Genomic DNA, 13,889 nt, shown 5'->3' with positions numbered 1-13,889 from the left:
TGATACCTTGGCAAATCACCAGTTTGCGTAAAGACTGAAATATCATAAGCTTATTTTACAACATGACATTTTCACAAGCTGAGCACAACTATTTTTGAATACCACAAGTCAACTATACTAATTTCGTGTGCTTTCAAACAAATATATTTCCTGGCAATGATATAGCATGTGTTATAAACTTGTCGAGATTACCGCATTCCCTTTCTGTCGATGCTTTTGGAAAGTACTTCCATCAAAAGCAGCATGTACCTGGCCAATCAACGGGCGTGCTTCCCCCTCAAACCGAACTGATATCAGTTACAAAAATCTTTGACTATAACTTTTTAGATATACGATATTGAAGTTATGCAAACATTGGGAAGATCATAAATTTGAAGGACACACGATAGGTAGGGAAATAAAGGGATGGGTTTTCAATAATGAAAGAAGCCACTCTCCTGGTCTATGCATGCATGATTGCTTGGACGATGTCGCTCTATAAATACTGAGTAGAAACTCCTAGAACAACTAGCAATGGCTCTTCATTTCAGTGATGCATGTCTTGGAGGCAAACCGAACTTGAGGAACATAACTACCTCATATTGCTTTCAATGATGCCAATGGCATGGTGTTATTTTTCATCTCCACATATATATGTTAGAGCTAGCTAACTCGGAATGGGAGGCAACAGGGAGCAAACACATCCTAGTTAGCTGATAAGTAGCTGAAATCCAGCAAGAGCCTGCATGTCGGCTCTGATGATAGCTAACCTCACCCCCAAGGCGACTACCATATTACTAGTAAGAACATGGGTGTGATAGTGTTAATTAGCTAAGATGGTTATTATATATGTTATTTCATAGCTAGGAAGTGTTTGGGTTGTCTATGGAGCACGGTTTTGCACCACGTTACGAATTCTACATCATCAAGCGATTTAGGTAGCCTATTTGAAGCATGGCGTCATTCATTCTGACGTGTTTATTTTTGTTGCTACTCGTAGTCCCCAAGTCCACATTTCTAGGCTTCCTGCAAATATGGCGACTTGTCCACCGCATAATGATAGGTCTGTTGCTGACTAGGGAATCCTGACTTACATATGTATGTTCCACTTGAGAATTGAGATACATTGGTCCACTTGAGAATTGAGATAGTATTATCAGTTATCACTGCTGCCTAAGCAGCTCCTAAGCATGTGACTCACTCCCTGTCCGTTTTCTCTCTCTTCTGGCGCGGTTCATCAACCTCCAGTGGAATTTCAAGATTTCCTTTTTAATTTCTTTTGGAAGTTTAGCAGTTCAGAATCTTCAAAAGGATTGAAATTCGAAAGTGGGGGCAATTAACTGACATTTGTGTCCGCATTTTCTAAAGTTAGCGAAAAACATTGATCATGTGTTGACATTCCAAAAATGAAAACTGTTATCAGAAATTGACCACAGGCTACTTCTTTGAGGGTTGAACTCGGGTTGGCTTAACCCTCAGTGTTGCACGGTGCAGATTGAGCTATCAAAAAAGTACAATATATTTTGAAACTATTTATATCACGAACTAATACAACACGGTGCATCTAGCACACTATAAAATTCCAAACTCAAATTTGATCGACACTTTAAAAAACAAAAAGGAGAAATACATTAGTGAAAAGTAGCCCTAATCGCCTTCTGAGAGAGCAAAGAAAAGCGCATGAATGCATGTGGCTATGTTTCTTCTTTGTAAGGTCTATGCAGCAAATTTATTCATTATTCAAAAAGACCTTGCAAAGTAGTACATCAGGTAGTCTGAAGTCATCATCTCAGCAACATATGTTGCTACTCCTATCCACATGATAAAGGGGTGCCGATAGTCCGAGCCTAATACTAAACAGACATCACACAAATACCTAACATCTAAAGCTAGAGGCCCCAACCAAGCCACATACTGGGTTTGGAGCACAAACCGGTCCGACGCACTCTCATGTGTCGTCGCCGCCGTCCTCAATCAATCCATCATCAGAGCAAACTAACAAACCGGCCTTGCCAAGCTTTTCTGCCATCGATGCTACCATACGCCAGGCAGCATCCTCCTCCTGTGCGAGTCCATCTCCGTGCATCGGACTTTGAGTCTCCAGAGCGCCATGCCGCCGAGATCCGCCGCCATCAATGTGTAAGATGAAGCACCGCTCCACCAAAGAAGCCGTCCTCCGGTGCCTCGACCCCGTGTTCACCTCCAAGAATGACGCCCCCAACGGGGAAACGACACCAGAGAGCCGCTGTCATCCGATCTACTGATATAGGGTTTCCCCCGGAGGTAGCAGAGAGTGGCCTTGAACTTCTCCATGGCGATGCCTTCAAGAAGGGAACGGCGCAGACAGCGTCGCCACCGCCGGCCTTGGCAATAGCCGATAGCAGGTTTTCACCCAGATCTTTCAAAGAATCCATCTCTCGTGCACGGAGCGTAGCCATCCCTGTTGGGATCTGGATGATCCAGGCCGCTGTTGCCAGATCACAGCAAGGAGAAATCCCCACCGAGACCTGCTGGCCGACCAGGGAGAGCGAGAGCGGGCCCGCAGTACCAGATCCGCACAGGATCCCGGTGCCTTCTGGCGGCGGCGAGGGGAGGGGTGGGTGTAGAGGCGGCCACGTGCTGGACGCTATGTGGCTATGTTGTTATGTCATCATTAGCACTCACCAAACATGGTTTGTGTTTTAAGTTCCGCCAAACAAAAAGGATTCATATTTCAACGTCTATCTGTCAAGGATAAAGAATACGAGCCTGAGTTATTCCATGGGGATAAGATTATAATTCCATACTAATCAAGTTTAACTTCTGAATTGTAATCTATAGTTACTCACCATTTCATTATTGACCTAAACATAAGTTCATACTCCGCATTGTACTACATAATAATCAAGTCTAACTTCTGATAACCATAAAAAAAGAGTCTAACTTCTGATATGTAAACCATAGTTATTCACCATATCATTCCTCAAAGAACTTAACATAAGTTCCCGTTCTTTTTGCAAGATATTGCTAACATTACTGCAACAGTACAGGCTAATGAACGCCTGCCTAGCATCACATCCGTCGATTCGAAATGATATCTCTAAATACCCTAATACCAAATCTTCGATTATAGTTTTTCAGAGATATGATATATGCCATCACTCATCAATGAAAGCCAGTTTAATGTTCAAGTACACAAGATAGGTAAGAACTAACTATTGTTTTAGATAGTGGCAATCACTCTGCTATCCTCTATACGCATCATCACATGCATGTGACAGCTCTATAAATTGCAGACTACGTGCTAGTATTGCTCTTTTCCAGTGATGCATGGCTTAGTATTTAGCTGAACTCGCTGAACGCTGCTAGACTATATTTGCTTCCTACGCTGGCAATTGCATCCCCTGATTTATTTTTTCGAAACAGAACATCCCCTGATTTTGATCTCCAAAGTATGTTAGACCTAGCCAGCTATAGGCTTAGGACGCAACGAGAATCTAAGGCGCACAACCCTTCGCAGATGTGTTGCACATGCAAGTACACACCTTTTGCCACTCTGCAAATTTTCAACATTCTGTTGCTTAATCACCGGAGAACTAAATGCCCCTCAGCAGAAGCAAAGCAAGGACGTCAGTAACAGAGGAGTACAATGCACCAACGCTCATTGAACTCATCGCATATTTCTACGCTAGTCACACTTAAGAAGTGCTCTCTAGTCCGAGGTCAAGAAGAGTCCATCTAGGACACAAGGTTGTAATTTAACAACACAAGAAAGCCCCCAAAAGTTGCAGTCACAACAAGTTGTTCCTGTGACTAAATCAGAAGGTGTTTGATGAAATACATTCGCCGCATTCTGTTTCTGCATGTCGCACACGTGGAGATTCACGGTTGATGTTTACATTTTGATAGTCGGACAAAAAACAGATTGCATGGTGACTGAAATCTTGCAAGCTTATTTTACGGTGTTACATTTTCACAATATGAGCACAAATGTTGGGGATTACCACAACCTAACAATACAAATTGGGTTCGCCTTCAAAGAAAATTATGACACAAATACGTTTTCCTGTCAATGGTATAGCAGGTGGTTGTAAAATGTAAACTCGCCCACATGACAGCGTTTCCCTCCGGTTATGCATTTGGAAAGTGTTGCCTGTCAAAAGAAACATGTATAACAACAACGGTAATGGCCAATCAATGTGCATTGCCGCCAGCTGATTCGAGGTGATATTTCCAATTACCAAAATCTTTGACTATTTAAATTTGCAGAGAAATGTATTGACATTATGCAACACTAGGAGCTGTTGTAAAGTTGAAGGACGCACAATAGGTGTGGTAGGAAGTAAGCAATGATTTTCCCCTGATGAAAGAGGATGGTTTCTGGAGATAGCAATCAATGTGCCTACGTGCTAGCTAGTATGAAAACACCCCTAGCGGAGATAGCAAGCTACTTTCGTTTCCGGATTCTAGTGATGCATGGACTGGAACCCAACCGAACTTGACAAACGTAGCTCGATCATATTGCTTTCCATGCTGGCAGTGCCATGGCCTCAATTTTCATCTCCACGTATGATCCTGGTAGCTAGGCTTGGGAGGCAATAGGGATCCAACGCATGCAAATCTTGGGGCATCGTGTGTTGCGCACATCCAAACTCGCACGGCCGGAGGCACACGCACGGAAAGGAGCTGAACCTGATTGATTTAGCTTCCGGCCAGCGAGCAGGACATGCAAAAGCTATCTCCAAACGGAAACAACCGGTTGTTCGATCAAAGGGAGCATTAAGGAGACAGATTGTCATGGTGATACTGGTGCATCAGTGTGTCCAAGCCAGGAGCTTCTGGACCGGATGATGCCACGGCTAACTCAACAGACTGTTATTCATTTTCTCAAAAAAATAAAACAGCCTGTTATTCATTTAATTCTTTTATTAAATTAAATGTTGAGTAAATTTTCTCTCTTTTTTTAACGAGCTACAACTTGTTATGCTCTGAGTTCTATTATATAAGAAGACAAAGAATTTATTTATTTTTGAACGGGGCATAACCCCTTTCCATTACATAAGCAAATACAACCATTCTCCCTCCGACCAAGTTTAAAGAAAACAAAGAATGGGAAAAGCGAGTTCAATGCATCACCAGAAAACCCACTGCAAGTGTCCGTCGTGGAAACACTTGCTATGGGGCGAAAACCCGACGACAATTTTGAGCAAACTACCCAAAAGGCAGGAAGAGTTCAAACGGGTTTAGGGGAAGCTCACAGGCGAGCATAGGCAACCAAACTACTCGCGCAGGAGCAGTAACCAGCAAACCCAAAGTATACAAGGCAAAAGACTACGAGCGATGCAGCCAGTGAAGCTTCAGGTCTCTGCCATGTCATCAGAAGCAGCATAAATCCTCATCATCGTCGCCGCATTGTCTCGAGCGGCCGCGCACCATGTACCATTGCTTTCCGATCCTCACCTTTCAGCAATCCTGCCCAGTATTTGAGAAATACACAAGCAGAAAACACCAGATGAAACAGAGACCTGGGCATTTTAAATTCAAAGGTTGCTTTGTTACAGAAATTACAGATTGCCCAACACACTGCAGCAAGACGGAATGTATAGAATTTGGCTCCATCCGGCAAGAAAACATAACATCATGAGTAATTAATACTGCCAAATTTTATTTGGACGGAGCTTAGTACCCAAAACTGAGCCAACAGTACGCCATGCTACTCTGGCTACTTGGAAAAGGAAGAATAGATGTTGAGAGGTCTAGGGTTTAGGAAGGAAGAATAGATGTTGAGCATTTTTGCATCTCTACCCACTTCTTAAATAGATGATGAGCATTTTTGGTTACCAGCCCAAGAAAAGGAAGAATAGATGTTGAGAGCCTGGTCATCACGTCTCTAGTCAACACTAGACCCAAGCCTGATCCAAAAAAATGCCACTCCAATTTCTTGAGGTTGAAGCCTGATCCGAAAAAGGGTTAATTTGATAAATGCCACTCCAAATCTGGCGATTCTGAGAAATGCCATTGCAATTTCCAAACTTTGAAAAATGCTATTTCATGCAATTTCCAGTGGCATTTTTCAAAGTCTGGAGTGGCGTTTTTCAAAGTTTGCAAAAATTGCAGTGGCATTTTTCAAAGTTTGGAAATTGCAGTAGCATTTTTATGAATTGCCATAATTGGAGTGGCATTTATCTAATTAACCCTTTTTTCAAAGGTATTCTTAGACAAACTTGGTAGTAAAGCTCTATCTAGGGCCCAAGCTCCACCTGATCTGGTCAGGCAACTAATTTAAGCTCCAAGAGTTTATTAAGTTCTTCACAGAAAAAAAGAGTTTATTAAGTTTCGCATCTCTACCCACTCCTCCAACAGAGAGGGGGGGGGGGGGTGAATATATCTACGAAAGACAGTCCCCATTCAGAGACAGTGATATCTTGTTTATGGCAAATGCTGAGAACAGCAAAGGGAACTTGATACACAAGGAGTCATTATTGTTCAAGGGTCCGTCCACAACCTGGCAATGCTGCCACAGTTTAGCATGATTTTTCTGCCGGCCAAATAGTACTCTTCACCTTTAGAATAGCTTTCCACACGGAAGAGAGTCTTAAGTTACAAGGAGAAGATCTAAATGAACTAGGAGTAGATGATGCCCCGCATGTTTAGGAGAGTCATCCCACTAATTTATATAGGAGAGTCATCCTAATAATGTAGCGGAACAAATCTCTAATATGGTCATCCCACTAATAATATAGTGGATTACTCTCCTAGATATATACTCAATTAGTGGGATGAATATATTAGAGTCTAAATTAGTGGGATGACTCTCCTAATTTATTTATATCTCAATAATATAGTGGAAAAAAATCTCTTCACGATAAGATATTTTCGTTAACACCGGTGGTTGTGGATCGAGCGTACAAGCGATCGAAAGAGACGGCGGCAGTGGTGCGACGAGGACAACTCGTTCATTATGCAACCAGCCCAACACTGACTAGCTATAAACACCACCACGCTTAGTCGTCACAGCGGGACGCCATTCTCACCGTGAGTCCGTGACACCGTCGCACGCACACAACAAGGTCAGCCATGGACAAGAAGAGGGTGGCCATCGTCGGCGCCGGCCTGAGCGGCCTGGCGGCGTGCAAGCACCTGCTGGAGCGCGGCTGCCGGCCGGCTGTCTTCGAGGCGGACACCGTCCTCGGCGGCGTGTGGGCGCACGCGCCAGAGTGCACCAGGCTCCAGACGCCGCGGCCCATGTTCCAGTACTCCGACTTCCCGTGGCCGGAGTCCGTCACGGAGGTGTTCCCCGACCACCGCCAGGTTGCGGACTACCTCTACGCCTATGCGCGGCACTTCGGCGTGCTCGACTGCATTAGGTTCGGCCGCAGGGTGGTCGGGATGGAGTATGTGGGCGTCAGCGAGCAGCAGGTGGCGGCGTGGGAGGACTGGGCTGGGTGCGGCCAGGCATTTGGTTCCGGCGACGGTGAGTGGTGGCTCACGGTGGCCGACGTGGACGGCCTCGTGGAGGTAAGGATCCAACATATTTGCACATATACTTCCATGTGTATACTGTGTATGCCCCTGGCTACACGGCACCATTGGTGCGCTGAGAACAATGCACTGCACTGTTGGTGATATTGATTCGTTGGACTTTATGATGATATATATGCTGCACCTACTAATGTGATTTTTCGGCACATGAACGTCACACTCACACAGTCAGACAACATAGAAGTGCCACCTACCCCAAAAAATGGCATGTGACCACTGGAAGTGAATAAATCAACATCTACTCCCTCCGTTCCGAACTACTTGTCACAGGTATGGATGTATCTAGATGTATTTTAGTTCTAGATACGTCCATTTCTGCGACGAGTAATTTGAAACGGAGGGAGTACTTTTCTGATCTTCTGACTTCAAGTGATACTCCATGTACTAGTAACCTCTCATCTTTGATGTTCTAAATTCAAGCTTGGATGACCATGAGCCTTCAGAATCTCAGGGAAAATACTAGGAGCAGGAATCGAAGTCTCCTTTTTTAGTTATAAGGGGCCTTGCCCCTAATTCATTCATCTTGAGGGATGGTAAGTGAATGATAGCGAAGCACGGTTCCACGAATTATTACAGTGGCACCACTTCTCTACCACCAACTCATCACCCGGCATCCCAAAAAATATATCATCCGGCACTGATCATACACAAAAATAAAATGTACCACATGTGTTGCTAATTAAGAGAATTGATTGCAATATATCTCAGTGAGACATGATAGTACGGAGCATAAATATTTGTATTAATAATATGAGGACCAGAACTAAGAATACATATGATTTATTGTATTTGATTGTTGTATGGTTTTTTTTATTGAATATAGGTAGCATTATACGATGCAAATTCCCATCCATGGTTCCATGAGTGGAGGGGGGCCTTTTTCTATGCATGATTGTGTACCTAGTTTGCATGCTTGCACATAGAAATGAGTTAGTGGGCATCGCCTATTTGGTTATATAGAATGTCCAACTTTTACAATCAAACAACACTACCAAACACCCAGATGCAATGGATAGTGTGACCCTAATTAATCTTACGATCGGAATTTACCATGCAAACAAATAAGTAGTCAACTATCAGATCACGCTTTTCTTCTTCTAAATTTAACCTCTCGGGTAAATGAATGGCAATAATTCGGATTGTCTGTGCAATTCCACTTCCCCTCATTTCCAGGTACACAAGGCAGACTTTGTGCTTCTTTGTGTTGGGAGGTTCAGTGGTGTGCCCAACATACCTACATTTCCTATTGGCAAAGGCCCAGAAGTGTTTGACGGGAAAGTGATCCACTCCATGGAGTACTCAAAAATGGGAGGCAAAAAAGCTAGGGAGATGATCAAGGACAAGCGTGTGACTGTTGTTGGCTACCTAAGATCAGCAGTAGACATTGCAAATGAATGTGCAAACATGAATGGTACACAACGTCATTTTCTTACAATAAAATTATCTCCTTTCCTCTTGCAAGAAGGTTGATATATCAATTTTAGAGTGGTAACCTAAGCATTATTATATATAGCCAGTTTTTTCCATTATCAAAAGTGTCATTGTCTACAAATGTTATGTTTTCCTAGTTTCTATAGTTGCATTGGTATGATAAAAATAAGGCTATGATTTTATTACTAATTGTTTATTAGTTCTTTAGGTACCAAAAACCCATGCACAATGGTAGTACGAACAAAGCGTTGGATTATACCAGACTACTATGCTTGGGGTGTCCACATATCAAATTTCTATCTCACCCGCTTCGCCGAACTACTTATTCACAAGCCTGGTGAAGGCTTTCTCCTCAGCATGTTGGCTACTGTCTTGACTCCACTGGTAGTACAACATGTTATATTTTTGTATTAAATTGTAATCGAACTTGTCATCATTGAAAGTTTAAATGGTTTTGTTTGGACTAAATCCAAACATGCATGTTTTGCCTTGTTTGTGTTGAGTAGAGGTTGATGTTTTCGAAGTTTGCTGAGAGCTACTACTCCATTGCAATGAAGAAACATCACATGGTGCCTGACCATAGCTTTTTTGAGGGATTAGTGGCATGTGTGGCTGCCATTGCACCAAAGGATCATTACAAGAATCTGGAGGAAGGTAGCATCGTTCTTAAGAAGTCAAAAACATTCAGCTTTTGTGAAGAAGGTGTGCATGTAGAAGGTGAATGTACTCCAGTAAAGAGTGACATCGTTATCTTTGGAACCGGATTCAAGGGTGATCAAAAGATCAAGGACATGTTCACATCAGAATACTTTCAGAGCATAGTCGTTGGCTCAACATCAACGACCGTGCCACTTTATAGGTAATGAACTCGCTATATATGCATCATATTTATGTAGTTTGAACGTCTTGATTTTGAAGAGTATGTTAATTCCTTATTTTAGGGAGTGCATCCATCCAAAGATTCCACAGCTCGCGGTCATCGGCTATTCAGAGAGCTTGACAAATATCTATACAACAGAGCTTATGTCCAAGTGGATATCACATTTTATGGATGGTGGTTTCAGATTGCCAAGTGTCAAAGAAATGCAGAGGGATGTCCTTGAATGGGAGAAGTTCATGAAGCGCTACTCTCGAGACTATTTCCGTAGGTCATGTGTTGGAATTGTTCATATATGGTATAATGATCAACTATGCCAGGACATGGGATGTAACCCAAGAAGGAAGAAGGGTTTTTTCTCTGAATTATTTGAGCCTTATGGTCCTTGTGATTATGTTAATCTTCACCCCAAGTAATAGTAGATCATATGTTTGCACTTGTGTATAAGTTGTCTACCAGACCCCTCGTGTTTACATACTTGCATGGTTTCTTGTCATAATATTGTACGGTATTGTGCCTGGACCAGTTGGTGGCTTGTTCGGTCCACCAATCTAGTGTAGTAATATCCAATGTCAAGGAAGAAATAAAAGCATAGGCACAATTATTATACCATATACTCGTGCCTCTTAGAAATCCCTTATTGAAAGTATACTATATATATGCAGAATTATATATAATGTTAGCCTCTGTTGTCTATTACTAATCCCTAGCTAATTGCACGTACGTTGCTACAAAACAATAATAACAATACATATGTAAGATTTGAGTGAGTGGAAATCTACTCACCTCAAAAAGATACAAAAGTATATAAGCAAAGACTATGTCATCGTTTGGAACAGTGTTACTCTCTATATCCTTGGGTGGGATATATACTTCCATTATTTTTTAGCAAAGACCACACACAACAATTCAAACTTGACTAGTGAAATAGAATAACAAAATTGTGATGGACTATAACTTCACAACATATTGCCTTATATCCCAAATTTCTCTAAGATGGTCAAATAGGCGGCCCCCCGCAGCACCCACCGCCACCTTGGGCGTGCGAAAACACAGCACTGCCTGTCACATCGTCACCACACATACGTGCCAACCACGTTGAGGTACCCAGGGCCAGCGCCATGCCTTGGGCCCGGGCCGTCTGACTGCACCGGCCCTACGCGCAAAGGGACGAAGAGGCCCCGCCTCCGTTGAGCTTCGCTCGGCCGCACCTTCTGGTGGAAGTGAGGGAGGAGGAGGAGAAGCCCATCAGTGATGATGTAGGGTTACCTCCCAGTCACTATGAGGGGTGATGTGGGAAGGCAGGGCTTTTTTTGGTCGACGTTGTGGCAAAGACTTCCGGTCAATAAGCATGTTCTCCCTTTGATCTAAAATGACACTTCCCAAAGCCAAATCTTTGATTGCATATTTTTCAAAAGATGACATGTATGCCCAATCATGCATCAATGACAGCTATATTAAAGTTCGAGGACACAAGATAGGTAAGAAGTAATAAGAGGGTGTGAGATAATGGAAGAGGTTACTGTCCCAGCCTCTGCAGCGGCTCTATAAATTGCAGAGTGTGCTAGTATGTGAAAACCTAGAGAGAGCAGCAAGGTAGTACATTTCTAGTGATGCATAATTTCAAATTAAACCAAGCTTTATGAGATATATGGATATGTCATATTTGCTTCCCATTCTGGCAATCGACATTGTTTAAAGAAATAATGTGAGACACATAATTCGGCCTAAGAGAGATCAAACTCAGGTCGGTTGGGTGAAACCACACCCCCATCACCACTGGGCTTTGAGCCCATCCACGCAACACCTTAAATTTTTCCTGTAAGAATAGCGATGCCTTAATTTTTTATCTCCATTGTATATGTTAGCAAGCTAGCTAGGCTTGGGAGGCAATAGGGAACTAAGGCATGCGATCACAGACTGCTTGTCCAGTTCTGGGCATTCAACCACGCAAGGTCTTTCAACACGATTGAATTCTCAATGTTGCGGTTAATTGTCACTCAAAAAGTCTATCTTTAGAAGTAAAATGTAGACGTCAAGACCTAGAAAGAACACCATGTAGAAAAGTACGGTGTGCCGGCGTTGTGAGGACCCCTGCCATTGACAGCTCAAGGATGGGGATTCATGGCGTGTTGACATATTTTCTTCTCAGTTGGCGGATGCGGAGACGAGAACGTGGACCTCATGCTCTTCCCCTTGCTCGACGGGGTTGGAATGAACGAACAATGTGACAGCCCCGACACCTGGCCGCTGCAGCCCATCTGTCCTGCTCGCCATGTCCTTGTCGCCGGTGTTAGAAGGGAGAGAGAGGATTGGTGAAATGGTTGTTGTAATGCTTGAGCCTCATGGGCATATATATAGGAGTACATGTTCATCTTGGAGTACAAGGAAAGGTAGAATAATCCTGCGCTATCCTAGCTTTCCTAATAATCACGATACTCAACATCCCCCCGCAGTCACAACGGTAGCGACGCAGCCGACGATGAGATTGGAGAAGAATCCGAAGGCAAACCGACGGACCCCCCCCCCCCACACACACACACAATCATAACGGTCGATGCATCATGGAAGCCGTGGCTGGAGTGGAAACCGACGAGGTTGCTCACAAGGCGGTAGCCCTTTGTGCCGTTTGTCGATGTAGCCGAGAGCGTAGGGTGGTGTAGCCATGGTCAAGGTAGCCGTGCGAAGGATGTCGTGGTCGATGTCGAGTCGGGGTGGCCGGTGTCGAGGAAGTCCCCGTGGAGCCGCATGCACAAGGGGGCGCCAAGTTAGTATGGTCGCAGTGGTGTTGAAGTAGTGGTGCGTCAGGAAGAAGATGATGTTGACAAGGCGTCACGCTGGGTTTGCCAAACCCGGGGAAACGTCATAGACGAACACATGCGTCGGTGTTTCTAGCACCGGGCATGCGTAGATGGACGAAGACGAAGTTGACGAAGCGTCGCACCAGGCTTGCCAGGCCCGGGGACACGTCATGGACGAAGCCATGCATCGGTGTTACCAGCACCGGGCATGCATAGACGAGGGACCTGCACAAGTTGTACGCCATGTCGAGGAGTCGGAGGGCCAGCAGAGAAGAAGACTTGACGACAGTTGTGCCGCCAATCGGCGTGCGGCCGACGTCACCAATGGTGGTCGAAGTGTTGGCAATAAGCCACGGTGATCGTGTCGGGCGTGCGTCTATATGCGCGCGGGACAGATCGGGAGCGTGGCGGGCGTGCGTGTGTGCGTGCGTAGATTAGGGTAGGGGCGCGCGCGTGTGCGTGTATGCGTTGCGCCGGACCAGGCGCAGCTGTTGGTGAACGGGTCAAGGTGACCAAGTCGGGCCGTTGCGGGCTTGCCGTGTCCAGGGCGCGATCGTGCGCGGGGTGAGTGCGGCCAGAGCGGGCCGGACCGAGCGCTCGGACGGGTGTAGACGTGGGGATCGTGTCCAGCGTCTACCCCGGGTATAAAACCCTCGAAGGGTTCGTTGTAACAGCTGCGATGTCGAGTACGAGCTTGTGGAATTGGCGTTGTTGCGCCGGAAAACCACCGTGTCCCTGTGTCCTTCTGCTTCCTCCGGTCTTCTTCTTCTTGTGCAGATCAGGTGCAGAGAGAGAGAGAGGGAGAGGCAGGCTAGGGTTTAGGGTAAACACCAACAATTGGTATCAGAGCCCAGTTTTCGGAGGTGATCGCCGGCGGCCATGGCGATTGTACCGCACGGTGGTGGTGGCGGCATGTACTCGCTGCAGGTCCCGCCGCTGACCACGACGAACTACATCTCCTGGGCAATCAAGGTGGAGGCGCAGCTTGATGCCCAGGGGCTGTGGGGGGTGGTTGCTCCGGCGGAAAACGCGGTGGTTGACGCCGGCAAGAGCAAGATGGCGAGGGCAATGCTTCTCGGGGCGCTTCCCGAGGAGGTGCTGCTGCCGGTGTCGACGAAGCCCACCGCGAAGGAGGTATGGGACTCCCTCAAGGTGCGTTTCATCGGCGCCGATCGGGTGCGGGCTGCCCGGCTCGCGTCGCTTCGCGGCGAGTTCGAGCAACTGCGGATGGCGGACGGCGACGACCTGGACAGCTTCGCAGGCAAGCTCGGGGCCATGAC

General features: G+C 45.3%; 1 protein-coding gene across 1 annotated transcript; it reads left to right on the top strand.

Moving 5' to 3' along the window:
* Positions 1-6,391: 6,391 nt before the first annotated feature.
* LOC125527799 (probable flavin-containing monooxygenase 1) lies at positions 6,392-10,420 on the top strand. The gene is made up of 5 exons (XM_048692310.1): positions 6,392-7,476; positions 8,674-8,911; positions 9,140-9,315; positions 9,438-9,790; positions 9,873-10,420. Exons 1-5 carry the CDS (start codon positions 7,036-7,038, stop codon positions 10,222-10,224), a joined length of 1,560 nt encoding a protein of 519 aa, XP_048548267.1. The 5' UTR covers positions 6,392-7,035; the 3' UTR covers positions 10,225-10,420.
* The last annotated feature ends 3,469 nt before the right edge of the window (positions 10,421-13,889 follow it).

Source organism: Triticum urartu, unplaced genomic scaffold (genome assembly GCF_003073215.2).
Source record: "Triticum urartu cultivar G1812 unplaced genomic scaffold, Tu2.1 TuUngrouped_contig_4421, whole genome shotgun sequence".
Classification (NCBI taxonomy): Eukaryota; Viridiplantae; Streptophyta; class Magnoliopsida; order Poales; family Poaceae; genus Triticum; species Triticum urartu.
Note: the sequence above shows the minus strand (reverse complement) of the source record. Positions and strands in the feature narration are given on the sequence as shown.